The sequence below is a fragment of the Wyeomyia smithii genome, chromosome 1 (genome assembly GCF_029784165.1).
Source record: "Wyeomyia smithii strain HCP4-BCI-WySm-NY-G18 chromosome 1, ASM2978416v1, whole genome shotgun sequence".
Classification (NCBI taxonomy): Eukaryota; Metazoa; Arthropoda; class Insecta; order Diptera; family Culicidae; genus Wyeomyia; species Wyeomyia smithii.
The window spans coordinates 145,831,978-145,852,182 of NC_073694.1; the positions used below are offsets into that span (position 1 = coordinate 145,831,978).

Here is a 20,205-nt window from a genome sequence, read left to right on the forward strand (position 1 = left end):
TGGCTGAGTGGCGGTATAAATACTTGCAATATTCATTACCGCACTATAAACTGACGCTTGCAGGTGAGAAGAGTCGTCTGTGCTGAACTGACAGCGAAATGAGTACGGCAGTATAATAGTCCTGTGCCTAGCGTGTATGCTCAAAGGCTCCATTGGGGCGAGGAAAGTATTGCGGAACGGCTACACCTAGCACAAAGGGACGAATTTGATATAATTTATGAAATTTAATTTATTGCATCCATCTCTTCGAATGAATGAGCTTGGCATGCAGATTAGCAGCAGAATTTGCTCATATGTCTATGGTTGGTGAATTGTACGTATATTCGTATTAAAGCACACCAGATGTCGCTGACGGTCTCGCTTAGTTACTGAGCTGTATCGTTTTTTTTTTTTTCAGTGTTATTCAGTACTGGTACTAATTTTTGCGTAATACTTTCAACAGTCGAAAATGAGCGAAATAATCCCGCTAAACCAGCCGAATCAAGAGCAACCTGTGTGGCTCGTGTGCAGCTTTGTATAGTTCTTCGGATTGCGGTTAATTTCCTGACTGTTTAAAATTTTGTATGCAATTGCTGATAGCCACACCGGTTCAACAATGACGCAGTAGCAATGTGTGACTGTTGTCATTGAAGTGAACTGATTTGCACTGTGGTTTATACCGAGTTTTCGTTGTTTAGTCGAAATACAGGCCGAAAAACCTTTTAGGTGGCATTGAGGTACGATGCAGGTCTAACAAGCTAAACGTGTTGTGTTCGAGTTCTGGTTGGAAGAAACTGTTAGAGTCAGTAGGACTGGCTTAGCAGTTATCTTGTGAACTGCCAAACAGAAGAAATGTAGGTAGGCATCACCTTGGCATTGCTGGCTTCACTTCACCAATCGAATCCAAGCAGCCGCATAAAGCCTGTTAAACTGTTTCGGTGCACTCTTGTTGAACTAATTCGCAATGACTTTGTTCTGCTAAACTGATTGCCGAAAAGTCAGCACGGTATAATTAGCTCAATTTCCACACCACTGCTCAAATCCAAATACGACTATAATAAATGAATATGCCTGGTTGCTGAAGTAGAGTACGATTTTCGCAATATGAACCGGTCATAGCTTGTATTGGGTGAACCCTAGGTCGAAAAATACACTCTCAGACTCTAAGTTTCTTTAAAAGTTAGCTAACTTTAGTTGATGGCATATAACACATTCTATTATTAATATTAAATAGTGAACTGTTAGGTTACGAAATCTTTCTAAATGAGACCAACAGCGTTTACAATAGTTTGGACGTATCCTAGAAACAGACTTCTGTTAGCCGCAAATGAAATAGATAGTAAGAGCAAAAGAAACGCAAAGATACACGCAAAATCATTACTTGTTACCTCAAAAGAAATAACAAAAAGTTCTCCGTTTTGTAACAAATTTGTTATTTAAGAAGGGATAATATCCATATCCATACTTTTAATGCATCCGATGGATCTGATGTACGCGTATTAGTTTGTTCGTCGTACGCATACGGAGTAGAGGAAAAAAAAATAGTAAAAGGACCTACTTGGTACATTTTTTCTTCTTAAAACAGTGAACATGAATTCAAAGCCTTCATGTGCGTCTTAAAAGCACATCACGATTTTTAAACTACAACGCGAATATTTGTTTCTTGTTAGCGGAAGCAGCCATGTTGAAAACACAGACACATCGCTTTATGGTAAAGAAACGGATTCGAAGATCCGCAAATACAATAATTATTATTCCTTCTCTGGATTAGATCAAAGATGACTAGTACAAGATACCTGACTCTTGCAGTTTCCGGCGGACATTAATGTCGCTGCGCGTGAACGAAAGTCAAATGAATTTGTATACTGGTAATATGATGATTTATTCACTTCTGTTCGAGTGTCTTGATAGAATATTTTCACTACACATTACACTTTTCATCCACTTTCACTATTTAATTCTATCACTTTTAAAGTGATAGAATATAAAAGTGATAGAATTGAATAGTGAAAGTGAATAAAAAGTGTAATGTGTAATATGATGATGACGGCAAGGTGGTGAAAGGAGACGTAATTGCTTTAAAATATCCCTGTATGATCCTGCCATCTAATTTTCAATATCCTTGCATGGGGCGGCCATCTAATTTTAAATATCCTTATACGGTGCTGTCTTCTAGTTATCATTTTCAGCTACTGGATGATGCACGATAAATCGATTTTCTTAAGATTTAATAACCACAGTTTTATGCGCATTTGAGTCATCAGATGGCAGCATTAACCATTGTAAAGGTGTAATGGACTAAATGTATGAACAAACTGGAAGTCAGTTATTTTGTTCTAATCAACATTGATTGAATTCTTTTTAGACTTCATCATGTTAACCGCGAAAAATTATTAATAGAATAAAAAATAATTGATAATACAAAACTCGTGCAATAAAACATCAAAATCTTCTCCAATTCTTCCTGCCACAGAGAGTTTAAATAAAAGGTAGGATAAAAAGTGAAAGTGAGAAACAGAGTGAGAGAAATAAAAAAAAGAATAAAAAATAAAAAAAAAAGAAGAGAGAAACACAAGTCAGATTAAATCAGTAGATCAGAGAGCGAAAGAGTAAGAGTGAAATAAGTAGAACGGAAAAATAGGTTTAGGGAGAAAATGACACAGAAGCAGAAAGAAAAAACCTAAATTAATCCACCTAGCGGTCAGACCGAGCCTTTCTCATTCAAACTTTTATTTGTTTCAATAAATTTAGATGAACGCTTCAATCCAATAAATGTATATTCACTCTTAAGGTTCCAAAATATTGATGTTGTAATCTATACATATAAAAATGCAGTCCGGTCTGTCTGTCTGTCTGTCTGATCCATATAGGCTCGGAAACTACCGAACCGATCGACGTGAAAATTTGTATGTAGGGGTTTTTGGTGCCGATAAAAGTTCCTATGATAGTTTGAAACCCCTGCTTCTTCTGGAAGGGAGGGGTCCCATACAAATGAAACATAAATTTCTGCCCAACTCAAGAACAAACCAAGCAATTGAAACCGAATTTGGCATGTGGATGTTTTAAGGGGTTTCAAAAATGTCCATAATGGTTCGACACCCCTTCCTTTTCTAGAAGGGAGGGGTTCCATACAAATGAAACACAAATTTCTGCACATCTCGAGAGCTAACCAACTAAATGGAACCAAATTTGGCAGGAGAATGTTTTTAGTGGAAACAAATTTGTTCTATAATCGACCTCAGGCCTAAAATAAACAATATCAGTATCTCTGGAACCAGAATGATGCATGTAACTAACAATTGACCTCAGGCACCATTTTGAATTGCTAAATGGCAACTTCTAGGAAACAGTCGAAAATGACCGAATAATACTCAATATTGATATTTCCGTAATCGAAATAATGCATAGAAACCAAACATTGACCCTGGACACCATTTTGAATATAAAGACGACCACTTTTAGTTTCTGGAAAACAACCAAAATAACTAAATACCTCCCAATATGGATATTTCCGGTGTTAGATTAATGCCAGAAAATCTGCTGGAAATGACCGAATACCACCCAATATGAATATATTCAGAATCGAAGATGTTGTTATTTCGATAAAACCAATCATTTCAAACGATTTGTTATTTGACTTTGATCATATCTTATGGCCGATTCGTCGTGCATTTGCAGATTTTTAATACATCGCAAGCAATCAATGAATTTGAATCGTTCAAATAGTACGATACCATATTTTAATTATGTAGAGGCCACATATATCGATCAAAGCAGGTGTATTTATAAATAGTCTTTGAATTTCTTTTCTTTCCATAACTTTTGAGCCACATATTAAATTGTTATGAAGTTTGTTATTTGTAAGTTTGAGAGATGACTCGTTCGTATGACACGAGTTATGTTCAAATGAGTCATGTAATCTTTGAGATAATAGACTTTCGTTGTTTTATTAACAATATAATACATAACTGTTGCTTAAGTTCGATTATAATCAAATAAAATGGGAACGTATAGGGCAGCCAAAATTTGCAACCACGTGTTCAATCATAATTCATCAGTAAACCCTTAACTGGCCCGCTCATCTGACAATAATATTGATCATATCGATTTTCTAGTTTCTGAGATAATGAAGTTTTGTGATTTTCACATTTCGGTACATTACAGACGAAGTTACAGTCCGATTACAGTAAAATTCAATAGGGTGTTATGAGGCTGCTAGATTTTTTATTTGACACTAATTTTGTGGAAATCGGGTCAGCCATCTCTGAGAAAAGTGAGTGAGTCCAAAGAGTCTTCGGAATATGTTCCTTTTCATAGCTGGATTTCACATTTTTGAACATAACAGGAAAAGTAATAGTGCGATTGCAAAACAAATCAATAGGGTCTTATAGGGCAACTAGACCTTCCATTTGACACTGATTTTATGAAAAGCGGTACAGCCATCTCTGAGAAACATGAGTGAGAATAAACAGTCTTCAGAACACGTTTCTTTTCATAACTTTTGAACCCTAAGTTCAATCTTTATAAAATTCAAAAGTTAAGGGTTTTTCGCGAAACCCGTTTATTTGAAATCAATTTTGTTCAAATCGGTTGTGTGGTTTGTGAGATAATGATATTTTATGATTTTCACATTTTTAAACATAACCTCTAAAATAAGAGTCCGATTACAATGAAATTTAATAGGGTCTTAAGGGACAACAAGACCTTTCATTTGCAATTAACTTCATGAAAATCGGTCCAGCCATCTCTAAGAAAAGTGAGTGAGAATAAAAATCTGCACATACACACACATACACACTCACATACAGAAAATGCTCAGCTCGTGCTATACCTTTCTAGGAGAAAGGCAAAAAGAAGGGGACAAACACGGAGAGTAAAAAGAGAGAGAAAATGTATGTGAGAATGAGGAAGAAAATGTATGTGGAAGAGAAAGTATGTGTGAAAGACAAAGAGAGAGAAAAAGAGAGAAAAATAGAATGATTAAAAAGCGAGAGCTAGAGAAAAAGAAAAGGGAAGACGAAAAGAAAAGAAAAGAAAAGAGAGAGAAGAAGAGGGAAAAGGATAAGAACAGGAGGAGAAAAAGAAATATAAGGAGAAAGAGAAAGAGAATAAAAAGGGAGAGAAAGAGATATATAAAGAGAAAGAAAAAAAGAAAGAGAACGAGAAAGGTGAAGAGAGTGAAAAAGAGAAACTCAGAGAGAAAGAGAAAAAGAAAAAGGAACAAAAAATATGATGAATGGGAAGAGGAAGCAAAGGATCAAAAGGAAATTGAAGAGGAAAAGGAAGATTGAGATGAAGGGAAAGAGGAAAAGGAAGATGAAAAGGAGAATGAAGATAAAGAAAAAGGGAAAGGAGGAGAAAGAGACATAAAGGGAGAAAATTAAAGAGAAACAGAAGGAGAAAGAGAAGGAGAAAGAAAAGGAGAAAGAGACATATAGCAAGAAAGTGAAGGAGAAAACGAAGTAGAAATAGAAAAAGAAAGAGATAAAAAAGAGGAAAGAAATAGAAACAGAAAGAAAAATTGAGAGAAAAAAAAAGCGAAAGAGAGAGAGAAACAGAACGGGAAAAAGAAAGAGAAAAATGAAGAGAAAGAAATAAAGGAAGAGGTAGAAAAACAGAACGCGAAAGAAAAAGAGACAGAAAAAGAAAAAGTAACAAAATGAAAGAGGAAAAATGAGATGAAGAGAAAAATGAAGATGAAAGAAAAGAAGAAAATGCAAAATAAGGAGGAAAAGGAAAATAAAGAGGAAAACAGAAAAGAAAAAAATAAGAGTACAGAAAGATTAAGAGAAAGAGAAAAACGAAAAGGAAGATGTAGATGAAGATGAAGAGGAAGAGAAAGATGAGGAGAAAGAAGAAAAGAAGAAAAAGAGAAAGGAAAAGAGCAAGAATAAGAAAAAGAAAAAGAAACAAAATTAGAAAGAAGAAAAATAAGATGAAAAAGGAAAAGAAAAATGGAGATGAAAAGAAAAATGAAGAGGAAAAGAAAGATTAAGATAAAGAGGAAAAGGAAAAGGAAAAGGAAGATTACAAGAGGGTGAAACTGAAGAGAAAGAGAAAGAGAAGGAAAAAAAGAAATATAGGGAGACGGTGAAGGAGAAATAGAAGTAGAAAGAGAAATATACGAAGAAAGTGGAGGAGAAAGAGAAGTTGAAATAAAAAAGGAAAATAGAATAAAGAGGAAGCGAAAGAAAAACAGAAGGAAAAAGAGAAAGAGAAAAGTAAAGCGCAAAAGGAAGAAGGAGAACGAGAAAGAAAACGAGAAAGAGAAAGAATAAAAGGGAGAGGAAGAGAAAGAAAAGGAGAAAGAGAAAGAGAAAAAGAAAAAGGAATAAAATGAGAGAGAAAAACAAAAGGAAGAGGAAAAGGAAGATAGAGATGAAAAGGAAAATGAAGAGGAAATAGAAAATGGAGAGCAAAGGAAAATGAAGAGGTAAGGAAAATGAAGAGGAAAAAGAAAAGGAAAATAAGAAGTAAAAGAAAGATTAAGATGAAGAGGAAAATAAAAAGGAAGATGACGATGAAGGTGAACAGGAAGAGAAAGATAAGAAGGAAGAGGAAAGAAAAAAAAAGAGAAAAGAGGAAGAGGAAGAAGAAAAGGAAGAGATAAAGAAAAAGAGAGATAAAGGAAGATTAAGAGGAAAAGAAAGGTGAAGAGGAAAAGTGAAAGAAAGATTAAGAGAAAGAGGAAGAGAAAAAGGAAAAGTAAAATGAAATAAGAAGAGCATGAGAAAGAGGAAGAGGAAGATGAAGAGTAAGGGAAAGAGAAAAAGGAAAAGGTAGAAGAAGATTAAGAGAAAGAGGAAAATCAAGAAGAAAAAGAAGAAGAAGAGGAAGAGGAATAGAAAGAAGAAGAGGAAGAAGATGTAGTAGAGAAAAAAAACAAAAAAGAAGAGAAAAACTGAAGTAGAGTGAGAAAGTCACAGAGACAAAAGTTGCAAAAGAAGAGAAATACAATAGAAGAAGAGAAAGAAAGAAAAAGTTTACTAACGGGAAAAGAAAGGTTTTTTAAGGGCTTCTCCTTCATATTCGGAGTGGTTAATTTGCATTTTGAAAGCAATTGATCACTGTCCAAGTACAAACGGAACTCTAAACAGACTCAACGGCCCATCGGAAACACAAAGACCGTAACATCAAAGTCGTGGCGGTGTATAAGCTCTGTAATGCAGAACAAAGTACCATGGAGAAGCGACTTTCAACGATCACTTTTCACCAAAGCTGTGGCACAAGAAATGACTGGAAAATAGGTTTGTAAAACGAACTATTCTCAACTAACGCATAGGGAAACTGGAGTGAAAATTCCCACGTCAAAAAGAATCTAGTATTTTATAATTATCAACGCAGAATTCAAATCAATAGATAACATCAGATCTAAACGTTTCCTGTATTTCTAAGACATTCGGCATAAAAAAATGTTTCGATATAGACAATTTCATGATCAACCTGTGCAATATTTTTATCGGTCAAAAAGTTGAATTTTTGACCACCTTGAGGCACGGATCGAATTCTAATACGTTTTCTTACTGAAAAACGAGTCCAGTATTTATCATTAGATCACAAATCAATCCAATTTTGACTTATCTCATTCCCGTGAAATCATTTCACTTTTCAAATGATCGTGAAATAATTCCATGCGAAACGTCGCTTATTCCGTTTTCACTTTAGTGATATGACACTCATAATAACCCAGATTTCACGGCAGATGTCACTTTGCGACGTTTTTCTCACTTACGTGAGTCCCGTAATAGGACTTTATTCACATCACATCATTTTTGTCAAAAGGTACAGTTTGGTGCAGATTTTGTAAAGGGTCCATTAATTAAACTGCTATTATTTCTTCGGTGGTCCCCGTGGCTCTGTGGTTAGCGATGTCGGTCGGCTAGCTCTCCCACACGGTTGTGATATCGGGTTCGATTCCCGATCGAGTCGAGGATCTTTTCGAGCTGGAAATTTTCTCGACTCAGCACTGGGGCACGGTGTATCGTTGTACTTATCCTACACATGCAAAATGTGCCAAAAACAATATCGATAACGAATTCTCTCAACTAATCTAGTTGATCGAGACCGCTTTTAGCCCCCAGGCTAAGCGTGCGATATTGTTTTTTTAGTATTTTCTCGGTGCACTTAAAACCACTTGAGGTGCATCACTTGGAAAACAAATCGAAACCAAACATTTCTGTAAAGCTCAATGCGAAAGGTCAATCCGTGTTTTGATGCAAACGTTGCTGTTGTCCCGCTTCCTTTCTCGAAACACTTGAAAACAAATTCCAAATTCAATAAAAATATGTATTACCATCATCAACCGAACGAATAATTTACAACTTTTGCAACTTTCTCAAGGTTAACAAAAATGGACCTTTTATGCAACACTAATTTTACAAGTACCGATTTTGGTACAGATTTTCAGAAGAGAAAGTACAGATGAAAAAGATTTTTGCCCTTCCAGTACAGATGAATATGTTGCAACACTGAGTCCAAGTTGTTTCAAATATCAAAGGAACAGTTTAGAAAGCCTAGTTTCTTTTTTCCGTCAACCAATAAGTGCTTTAGTATAGGACATTATGTTCAAAAACGATAACAAAAACTATGTTCAACTGAAATTATTAAAGATAGGAAGCTTCAATGGTCAGCTTCTGATTTTAACCAATTAGGGTATTTCCAACAATTTGCCGGCAGGACGTTGAGAGGAAAAATAACTCATTATTGGGTTGACACAAAAAACCCGGGTTGATATTTTTCAGTGCTTTTGCATGAAAGTGAAAAATAGCCGCCCTAAACGTTGGTGTTATCAATTAATCGTTCACGGTTACGCTATGAAGGTTGATGAAAATCCAATCAAATAATTTCTACCATTTTTTTGGTAAAGCGAAAATACAATTAATTATCAAGCTTTGTCAAATGAAACGACGAAATGTCTGATTTCTTTCGGAATAGTATTGTTAATTTCCATCACTAGTGACGTAATGCCACTGTACAAAATTGCAGTTCACACAGCAGAACTCAGTGCAATAAATTTTCAGAAAATTTGAACGGTGAAAATCAAATGAACACGTTTTCACTGCTGCTGACGGATGACTTATGCGACTTCACGTTCGTTTTTAACGAATAATGAATAAACGAAGATGGAAAGAACGAGCATTGCATGAAAGTGAAATTTTCCTTGTCATGATAACACCAACATTTAATGCGGCTGTGTTTCACGCGTGAAATATTTCATCAAAGTATGATAGCTTGTTACACAAATGAAAATCTACTGAATCTCAAAGCGTTCTGCAGTTATTGGACGCGAAAACTTTCCAAACAAAACAGAGTATTTGAACATGAACATTTTCTTCTCAATTTCTCAAAAAGTGAGTCGTCCTGATCTGTGGCTGAAGCCAAACCGAGCGCAAGATATTTGTTTCAAGGATTACGAATGTGATCTATGTATGTTAAATTACCTAGCTGTGTGCGGTCACCACAGTCCACGTTATGCAAATAATCACAGTTCTCTGCCAGGTATTTGGAATCTGTTGCATCGAAGCCCAAACCATTTCCGCAGGTTTTCAGCTCGGCCACGTTATCGTCACATTTCCAGTATTTGTCGCAGGATGTGTGATGTGGGTAGAAGCCGATATCGTCCGGGCATTTGAAGCTTTCCTGGGCCAGCGCTAAACGAAAAAAAAGCAAAAAGTACGCAAAATATTAGGTCCAATATCGAAATCGGGTCGCAAAAAAACAATGTGCTGAAAAATGAAACCCACGAGAGGATATAAAACTTTTGATTGTCAGCTTTTATCTCAACAATTTTATCGGGTTTTCATTCCCTTCGTCATCACGCAACTTTTGCCGTTGGTGCGAAATGCCCTCCCGGATTAGATGGACTTTCGCGAAGATTCACCTCCCGCGGGATAACGGAGGAGGCATCACCGAAGAAACCACTGACGTGCCACTGTGGTGTGCATGAAAACCATCCGGTGAAGCTTTCATAATTTTCTGATGAAGCTGTTGATCGACGATAAGGAAGTGGTAAACGAAGCGTGGAATTATTGCTCAAGTGTGCCTGATAACGTCCGCAACAGCCCATTCCCACCGCGACAAAGGATTTTACGCTCCGCAGTTCCACCCCATGGCAAACTTGGTAGCTTGGTTAAGCCCGCGTTAAATTGAACACAATGCCCGTGAAATGTCAGCTAGGGCACGGCGCGGATGGCGGAAATGATTGATTCCCGTCGGGGTTATTTGGTGAACTCTCTTGTTATCTCTGCTCTGCCAAGAGGACGGAGACGGATGGCGTGGTAGCAACTGTAATTTGCGAAAGTCTAAAATTAATCTTTTGTTTTATGTTTCAACTCTTTGGCCTCATTGTGCCAAATTATGGTGAAGATAACTGGTAATTAGCAACGAAGGTGTAGTTTTCAAATCACGGTAATCGAAGCTAACAAACCGGAGCTGGTGCGAGACTGGTAAAACTTCGGCATTTCGGCTCAAATCGAGGCGACGTTTCAATCTACTGTGTCATATGCTTTTGCAGATAATGACTCACCGCCTGTTGCCACCAGCCATGAAGTAATTGTTTCTTCTAGGTGTGTTGGAAACTTGCCCGTTCTTCGTTTCGGAACAGAACTCTGAAAATTTCATCAAGCCCCGGTATGGCAGCTGCAATGCCGCCACGCCTTATGCAGTGTGCAAGCCCAGTTTTTTTTTCTCGCGAGAGGAAGCGGGGAGGCGTTTGAGGAGTTGGAGCTCCGGGAAAAACAGGCTAAAAGGCAGGTTTCTCGTGCTGCCAACGCGAGCAACGTGAAGGAAAGCTAATAATAAAATCAAATTTATAATGCACCAAATCCCTTCCAGACATAACACACCCGGTGAGAAGTCTGTTCCTCTGACTGCTGAGGTGAAAAGGGTGGAGCGGAACGGTGGTGGTAACGGGAACGATAAATTGAACTCCTCTAGTTGATACCGTCCCGTACAGTGTTGCGGCGTTCAAAAGAGTAGCTTTTCCCAGATAGTTTGTTCACTGGAAGTAGGGTGAACAACAATTGAAGTGATCCGAATCACTTAATAGAAGGAAGAAACCGCAAACACTGGGTGGTACTGCCAGTGGTTCCGAAATATTCGACTGGCATAAAGGCTAAGAATTTAGTGCGACATCTGATTGAAACTGTACCGTTTAGTTTTGAATTAATTTGCAAATAAGCACGATTATCCCACCCTATCATCCTAAAGCCTACTGCAAGTGCTGGCAAAAACTATCGAATGCCGAACCTGCTTTGTGTAAAAAGTGACTTCGATCATGCTCTAGTTTTCAACAGTATTGTGGAGTGTATCGAAAAGTTGATTCCAAACAGGAGGGAAACGTTCGCTCCAAACCTATCTACAACGTCCTGCTGCTGTTGCAAAAGGAACCCCCAGACGATTTCAACCACCCGAGTATCAGAGGGCCACCGCGTGGTACGGTTAATGTTTGCCATTCCCTCAGTGAACGTAAAGTATCCGTAACCTTAGAGCACGATTCATTCCACGACACATATACAGACCGGGTATGGCTGTGTAGTTGCAGCCCATAGACGAGAGACAGAATCACTGAAAGTTGATATAATATAGCATTCACCTTTTGGCAACGCTGGTTCACAAAAGAAAAGCAGCTTTTGTGTGCCACTTTGTAGGTAGGCGAAAGTGGATAGGATAGCTGCTTTGAATTTGATGGTTGGGGTTAAGATAATGCACGATATTACAAATAAGCAGTAGCAGAGATAATCTCCGGTATGGTACAAAGGAAACTTCCTGCTTGCCGAGTCATTCCAGGGAAGGGTTCGTTTGTTCTGACATTCTCCTGACCTTTTATACGTGAGACGGGAGAAGCAGCGAGCTGAAATTTTCACGAATAAATACTATTATCTTCAAAGCGTTAATCTTCCAACGATTATGATCATTCGATGCCTAACGAGGCTAACCAGTGGGTGGTAGAGAACAGCAGAAAATAGTGTGGCCTCGAAAATTTTTCATCTCCGCTCTCGTCGCACAGCGACTATTTAGCTGTTTAAAAACGATCAAATGGAAAACAATGAAATTTTACACCCTGCTCTAATTTCCCTACGGGTGTGCACTTAAGTTTTATCTGTGTTCACGGTTGAACCCCCTCTCGCTCGTATGACATCGGCCATCGATGATCGAATGAAATGTCAATCAGCAAGAGCAGAAAAAAAAACACGGAAACTCGCAACCGGTCGCTGTCTGTCATCGATTGTATTTGCTCTACAAGAGCGGGTGAGGGACGATTTATTTCAGTCCGGTGGTGGTATTAGCAGGATATCGATTATGAGAGGAAAATCAACAGTTGGTAAACATGAAGCCGAACGGTAATTGGTTGACTGATTTCCAATAAATTGACGTGTTAATGGTAATTAGCAGCGGAAGCTCGGTGTAATCCCGAAGCTTATTTCAGTAATTAATTGGCAACTTTCTTCGAGCTGGCGGGGGTCAAACAAAAATCAACCAGCTGCAGTTGCCGATTGTGAACGTGGCTGAATGTGAACGGCGTTCGTTTGTTAATCTTCTCGGTGTTGCTCGGAAATCCGAAAGAAAACACATCTCAGGATTTTTTCATTAGAATGAGCAAAGGTCGTTTCCGCTCTCGTCAATAGTCAGCTGGTTTCCGTTGCCACCGAACTTCGATGGCTCGGAACCGATTCAAGGTGCCCACATCGCACCTGATGCCGGTAGCCCTTTATTGGCGCATCTCATTTTACTATTTACGGGGGTTCCGTGGAAGAGGCTCACAATTTGCATTACAAAACCAACTTTACTTTTGCGGAAACCTGACGATGTTCCACAATCCGCGCACCCATCCGAATACATCAATGAACCTCAAACAATGGGAGCGTTGAGGCATGTAATCAAAATGGTGAGCATAGGAATGTGTGCTCCCGCTGCCATCGTCCGTTCGTTCGTTGCTGCACTAGTGCTGCAGCACACAACGGTGAGACGAAGGACATAGTGAGGAAATTGTGGATGCTGGTGACGATGTGGAACGACCTATAATGTAAAATTCGTTTCCTTCTCGAGAAGAGAGCAAAAGCTTCATAATAGTGTGCATATATTTGCCCCCCACCCAACAACGCCGCTGCCAACGTCGCGTCATCACCAACGCTGCCGTCGTCCGGGAAACAGGCACTCTCGCACTGGATAGCTGCTGTATGTATAGCGCTTCAGTAGCGGCAAGAAAGGAGCGGAAATTCGCCTCTAAATTGCATCCGTGGAGACGCATGGTGTGAAGTGCTCGAGAACGATCTTGTGTAGAAAACTTGCCAGTTTTTGCAGCAGAAAGCACATACACTCATCGTCTCTGCCCGGAGCCGGGCCCTGCCGGTTCCAATGTTTGTACTCCGACAACAGCAACAATCTTGTCTAAGACTATAAACACGAAAGCCAATCTGCTGCATGTCTAATTGTCGCGCACCACTTGCACTCCACCTTTGTTGACGCCCAATCGACGCCTACATCCTGTTCACAGTGTTTCACCGCTTACAAGTGCAGCAGCAGTTAGCACGCAGGGAACGGTACGGACGAATCATGGCTCAAACTAAATTTTAAGGCACGCTTGATAACACTCAGAGTGTTTTTATTGGTTTTGGAAACATTCGCAGCACACAACATGGTTAATTTCTCTTATCAGAAACAAATGTGCATCATATTTTTCCGTGCAAACGCCAATTGCTAGTACCTACTAGGTACGATGCATCTTGTTTAAGGTTGGGTTGGTTCACAAAATTCCTACAACCAAACGGATGCAGTCTCAGCTCATTAAGCAGCCTGCGGAATGATCGGCATTAGATGAGCAAGCTCGAATTTGCTTATTATTTTCCTGACACTCAAGCATCACTGAAGAGGACTTCATTTATTTTTTATATTATTGTTCTCACAGTAGAAAACGTCACCTCGAAAATCACCACCCCACTTTTTATTCTCCTGAAATATTCAATTAGTTTTATCAATCGAAGAACATCTCCTTTCCGCAATCATTAATGAAATGATTTCAAAACGATACATTTTCAATGCTAACAACATTTTATATAAACAAACAAAAAAAAAACGAAAACGATGCCGATAGTTTATGGATTTTTAATGAGCTTCCCCAGCCCCGAGTATGCATGCAGGAATGCAACAGCCGTTGGGGCGCGGACGGCCGTCAGTAGTTATCAGATAATTATGAAATGCACTCCACCCTGGCGCCTATTTCGCCGCGTCGCCCGCTGCCCACACCTTTAGACTCGGTTTTTTTTTGCACCGCAACGCGACTGGCAAAAAGTGCAAAATTCTTTCGTTTATTAGAGCAAATCGATTGACGCTTGTTTTTGTGCCGCAATTTGCTGTTTGTTAACACATGTTATTGATTGTTTGCCGGACTTTGCTGGCCGATTGCGGGGCGCCCGTGGAGGCAAAAAAATAACTGGTACGAAATTGTTCAATTTAGCCGCCTGAAAGAGGGGCGGAAATTGCAAACATACCAGCGCCCCAGTGTGTAGGCGGTCGCCGATGGATGGATTTTGGTCGATTTATTAAAATTGAAAAAGAGAAAAGGTTCTTGTGCAACAGCAACAGCAGCATCATCATCATCATCGCCATCAACACCAACAATAACAATAGTGAAAATAGTTCGTTCAAACGATTGCTTAACGACTCACTGCAGCAGTGGTGGTGGGGGTTAAAATTCCCGGTTGCTTGAAAACGTTGTGTTTCGCATTCTAGTATTCACGGTTTTTTTATTGGTCTTTTCTGTTTGAAATATCAATTATAGCTCTTTGTTGTCAGCAATTTGCTTGAAATTGATCAATTTCGCCACGCCATAAATTCGATGTTTTATGTCTTTTTTGACAAATAATTGGAACGAGTGATAGATAGCGGATATTTACTGCTGTTGGCCTAGTTGGCTGTCACTGTAACCGTTTTTGCTCATTTCTGGGTTATTGACTGTGGACTCACACTACCCGCCACGAGTTTGGAATTGCTTCTTTCAGTTTTTGCAGCTCTATTTATCTCGTGCTTCCGACAAGCAAAGTTTTGGTCATCAAAGTTGTTTGGCGGACAGTATAGTTAAACCGCAACGCGACGCTACAGAAAGCGTCATAATTTTTTCAACAAAAATGCAAAGTTGTTGGGCCCAGAAAACGACTAACAATCGAAACTGGACTTTTATGCAAGACGATGCCCCGGCTCACCAAAGAAGACCGTTCAAGACTGATGCATGTCCAACTTTTCCTCTGTCATCACCATGGATTAGTGGCCTTCAAACTCGCCAGATCTCAACGTGATGGGCTTCTCGATTTGGGGGATGTTAGAAGCAAAGGCCGGCTCACGAAAACACACGAGTTTGGTCGAGTTGAAGAAGTCTTTGCTCAATTTGCTGGAAGGAAATTCCTCAAATTGACATTCGGTCTGCCATCGAGTCTCATCCTAAGCGTCTCCGAGCTGTCGTCAGGACTAACGGAAGACACATTGAATGAATTCTGTTTTTTTTTTCTTTTTCAAAATTGTCTTTACTCAATAAACTATTTTTATTCCAAAAGTTTTCTCTTACTTGCCAAAAACATAGTCTTCTATTTCTTGCTGCAACAATCATGGCGCACCCTGTAGAGTGCATGTAGTTTTGAGTGCTTAATTTTAAACGTAAATCAGACCATATAGAAAGTTACTCAAAATCGGTTTTTCGACTACATATAACTTCTTCTGTGATTTCCGAAACTATAAATTTAACTCAAGTCTTGAGAAAAGTTTAGCTGAATTAAATCAAATATTGTCGTGTCCTGCGTAGACATAGGACATCCCAATATTCAGCAATTGTTTTTCTTTCGAATTTTCCACAACTTTCTAAAGGATGCAATCTGGTATATTGAAAATTAGAAAACTTAGTATTATTATTATAACTGTTAGGCGGATTGATCGAGAAACCGAGAGCCGCCTTGTTCTATGGAACAATTTTACTGAAACCATTGAGTACATGAAATCAATTTTTCACAGTCAAATCTAAAACGATCATGATTTTTCGAGTTTAGACCACTGTGCACTGTGGGATTTTCAAATAAATCTTTCCACCAACTGTAAATATCTTGAAATATAATACTTGGAATGTGTAGAAAATATTTTGGAAGTTATGACATGAAACAGTGGTTGAAAAACGTGCCTTACAAGAAATATTTCGTCGTTTTTATACCACTTTTTTGTACTTTACGACCCTCACAAGGGCATTACTCAAAAATGTACCGTACGACGATTCTCAAATTTTGACCAGAGATTCAGGACGTAATAATGAATCGAATGGTGTACTCAGATTTTTTGGTATATTTTAATTTATTATAACCCCCGGCACCGGCACCGTGTGCCGTCTCCAGTGAAGTTATTCAAAAGATTCAAGGGTAATATTTGGTGAAAATTTTGAATTGGAATCAGTCCGCAACGCAGTGCTAGTGTGCATGTAGTTTTGAGCATTTTGAACTTAATTTGTTGCCATCTTCAGCAAAGTTTTTCCGGAGGTTAATGACTTTTAGTTGGTGAAATTTTGATTCGAAATGTGGCGCTTGTGAATACAGTTTTGAGTATTTAGAACGTAATATATATTTCGTGAATCCAAACAGTTAAAAAGTAACGAATCCCGGCTAAAGTTGTTCAGGAGATACGGTCTTCAAGAAACTTATTCAGAAGATCATGGGCTTTTGTTTTTGTATTTTTTGTATTCATTCGAAAGAAGACCTTCCAATTAAGCAAATTCAACATCTAGTATGGGACTGTATTAATGTTTTGGTGGATTTGAATTGACTCATAGATTTTGTAGCCATGTGGATAGCAGTAATAGCCATCGTTCAAAAGTACCCAAGAATTTTCAATATTCTATAGTTGGCATTACCACCGTTGGGTTTATAGAAAGCAAGAATAGCGGGATTTGTTAACTGCCGTAATCTCGCAGACTGATGTAAGCGCCATTTTTTTTAAATATGGGGTTTTTATGCCAATTTGTTCATTATTCGAAGACCCATCTTTTGGTAGCTTTCTTTTAGTTGTAACTTATTCGCGGGTTGCATAAAATCAAGAAAACGAAATGACGTATGCACCATTTCAATACAAAAGTGACAAGTAACCCGCTTGTTTTAAGCCGTATTGAAAAACTGATCAAATGGATGTACGTCATAATATTATATCACGGCAGAATTGCATGCCCACGGCCCTTCTGAACAACTTTGCTGAAGACCGCAATTTTCTGGGAGGTTGGAATCGTGAGATAAGTTGAGGTTAGTTGAGGACGTTAAAAGAATGGTGCAACATAGTGATGGAATTTCGTATTCAACTGTCCACCATTCAAAAGTCATTGTCTTTCTGAACAAGTTTGCTGAAGACCATAACTTTGTAGGTCATCGGAAACACGCGACATCACCCAGCTTATATTAAGACTTTTATGTTAAGCAGTGAAGAAAAATTGTACGAAAAGACGAGGTCACCCAAAATAGAATGACTACTGAAGGTTCATTAAGCAGACAATGTGTGCAGTAGAGAAAGCGAAAAATAAGCAAACTGGAAATATGATTCAGATTTGGAAAAATATACCGCATCCCGACGAGATTCCTAGTTCGCTTATTTTTCGCTTTCTCTATTGCACACATTGTCTGCTTAAAACGGGTAAAAGCCGTTGTTAAAAATAGAAATTTAGTTAAAAAAAAGACTACTGATGGAATGCACTTTGGATGTTATACTAATCGAAAAGCACCTCGAAAATAAACTGTTGATCATCCTCGTCAGCAGTGACATTTTGGCGTAGTTGTACGCTCAAATAAAACAGGTAATGGGTGTACAGAATCAAATTGCATTATTTTCAAACGGCTGTAACTTTTTATCCATTGGGTATTTTCTATAGAAAATTTGAGTGAAATTTGTTCAGTGTGTATTGTTGACACTGTGTAAGTTGCTCCCAGCTGCTAGTGCAATCGTTGCGAAAATGGAGTCGGGAAAACAGAAGAGGCGTTAAGGAACTTTGCGCACATACCACATACCTTGCGCACTAAATCCAAATCTTTCTCATCATGCAGGGAGCTCAAATCGGTATAACGAGCATTTGACCATCGGACGGAAAGAAAAAAGTAGCCAAAATAAATCTCCGTACAGTGTAATGGATCACAAGCTTTTAAAAGGAATCCGAACAGTTCAGCTAGAGACGTGGCTAAAAAACTGCATTTGAGTAAAACTTTCGTTCAAGACGCGAAAAAACGTGAAGGATTACACACGTACAAAGTTAAGAAGGCGCCGAATCGCAATGAACGTCAGAATACGGTGGCGAAAACACATGCACGGAAGCTCTACATCCAGATGTTGACGAAACCACATTGCCTCGTTATGTATGACGAGACATATGTGAAGCGGACCTTCGGTAGCTTCCGGAGCTCCAGTACTTCATCTCTCATCATAAATTCGAAGCTCCTGAGGACGTTAGAAAGCAGAAGATGGCAAAGTTTGCCAAAAAATACATGGTTTGGCAAGCAATTTGCTCAACCGGGACGGTCAATGGGCAGGTATACTTCAAGGAATGCCTCCAAAAGCGTTTACTTCCACTTCTAAGGTCACACAAAGGTCCTGTAACTTTCTGGCCGGATTTAGCCCCGTGTGAAATGTTCTGGAGTGGTATGAGACTAAAGAAGTCAATTCCATACCCAAGCATCTCAATCCCCCGAACGCACCTGAACTACGGCCAATTGAGAAGTACTTGTCCATCAAGAAGCAAGCATTTTGAAAACATCCTAAGGAAGTAAAATCGGAGGAGGATATGAAGAGAAAATGGATTTTCACACAAAAAACCATGGGTCCAAACGTTGCACAACACCTTATGAGCAGTGTTAAGAAGAAAGTTCGTGCATTTGGGGGATGAAATTGAATAAAACGAACAGTGAAAAAACTAAATAACATGTTTGATTTTACTACTTGGAAGTTAGAAAGCGATTGGTGGGATGAGTGAAGTTTACCAAATTTTTTTTTGTGATGCAATTTGATTCCGTACGCCCTTTATCTAGCGCGGCGTAGGCGATGCGCGTTACCTATTTGCGCTGCTTTAGTGATATTTTTTGTAACTACAAGCCTCTCTTCTCAGAGCGAAAGAGTAAATCTTTAATTGATTTTTGTATAGGTTCAAAAACGAATCGTTCATAGGGTAGGGAACATATTCTAAGCAGCTTTAGGAACCGCCTGTGTATTGAGACGAAATACTCGAAATGTGTTGAGTGAAACTCAAACAGTAGTATATCAATCTGTTCTCTATCGTTTTCTCTGTCAGAACTTGTTTTCAGATTGTAAAACTAAGTTAGCAAACTTTAACAAACATCAATCAAAGTTAACAATCGAGGGACACTATTCCAATCACACCGAACCTTTTTTAAGCAGTTTCCATCTGTTTTGCAGGCGTTTTTTTTTCAGCATCCGAAGTGGCTCCTGAATGGCTGCAATATAGGTCGATTTGTTTCAATTGCAACTGTTCACAGATTTCTTTGTGATTAACGGTATTTCTTTCATTCGTAAGGCAGCTATACAATCAAAGCATTCGTTCCCATCATTGAAATTGTCGATATTGATCAAAATGCAGGAGTTTGAGGCCTATTTTCTTCGACTGATTAAAATAGGCGCTACTGCTTAAGCCGTTCCCTACCCTATATGCTCTGTAATGAAGGAATGCTGATATTATTCACATTATCCACTATTAAAAATAACGAATATCTAAAAACTTACTGTTTTTCTGATTGAAACCCAATCGTAGAAGAAGCTCTGATCGAATAAAGCAAATATTTTCTGAATTCCGTGACAATTAATAAAGATATGAACACTTGAAATCGAACCAATTTTCCGCTGATTGCATTTTTGGATTTTTATTATTGTAAGATGAAGTTCTACGCCAAAAATATCCATTGCAAGGAACCCCGAACGACTCAAAAGTAAGCGATTGGAAACTTAGAGCATGGGACGTCACAAATTCTTTGAGAAGACACAGGTTGCCTGACTTAGTCGAGGACTGCAGAGCAACTAGGAATCTAAATCCCTGCGATTCGGGCTTGCTGACTAAATTCTGGAGATCTTTCAGATTCAAGTTCCACATTCATGGTAACAATATAAATTTATGCCAATGACAACGGTTGTTTCGAGAGGCTACGCGCAAGCGCCGATACAAACCCATTAGCCATGGCTGTTGGTGCCTGTGGAGCGATCACCAGCGATACT

General features: G+C 38.7%; 1 protein-coding gene across 2 annotated transcripts in view; it reads right to left on the reverse strand.

Annotated features, from left to right (window-relative positions):
- LOC129719746 (protein obstructor-E) overlaps positions 1 to 20,205 on the reverse strand; it is a 67,815-nt gene that overhangs the window by 21,559 nt on the left and 26,051 nt on the right. For both annotated transcript variants that reach the window (XM_055671150.1, XM_055671146.1), the window contains exon 2: positions 9,420 to 9,629. In XM_055671150.1, the coding sequence (XP_055527125.1) occupies positions 9,420 to 9,629 (210 nt within the window). The remainder of the gene's footprint in view (positions 1 to 9,419; positions 9,630 to 20,205) is intronic.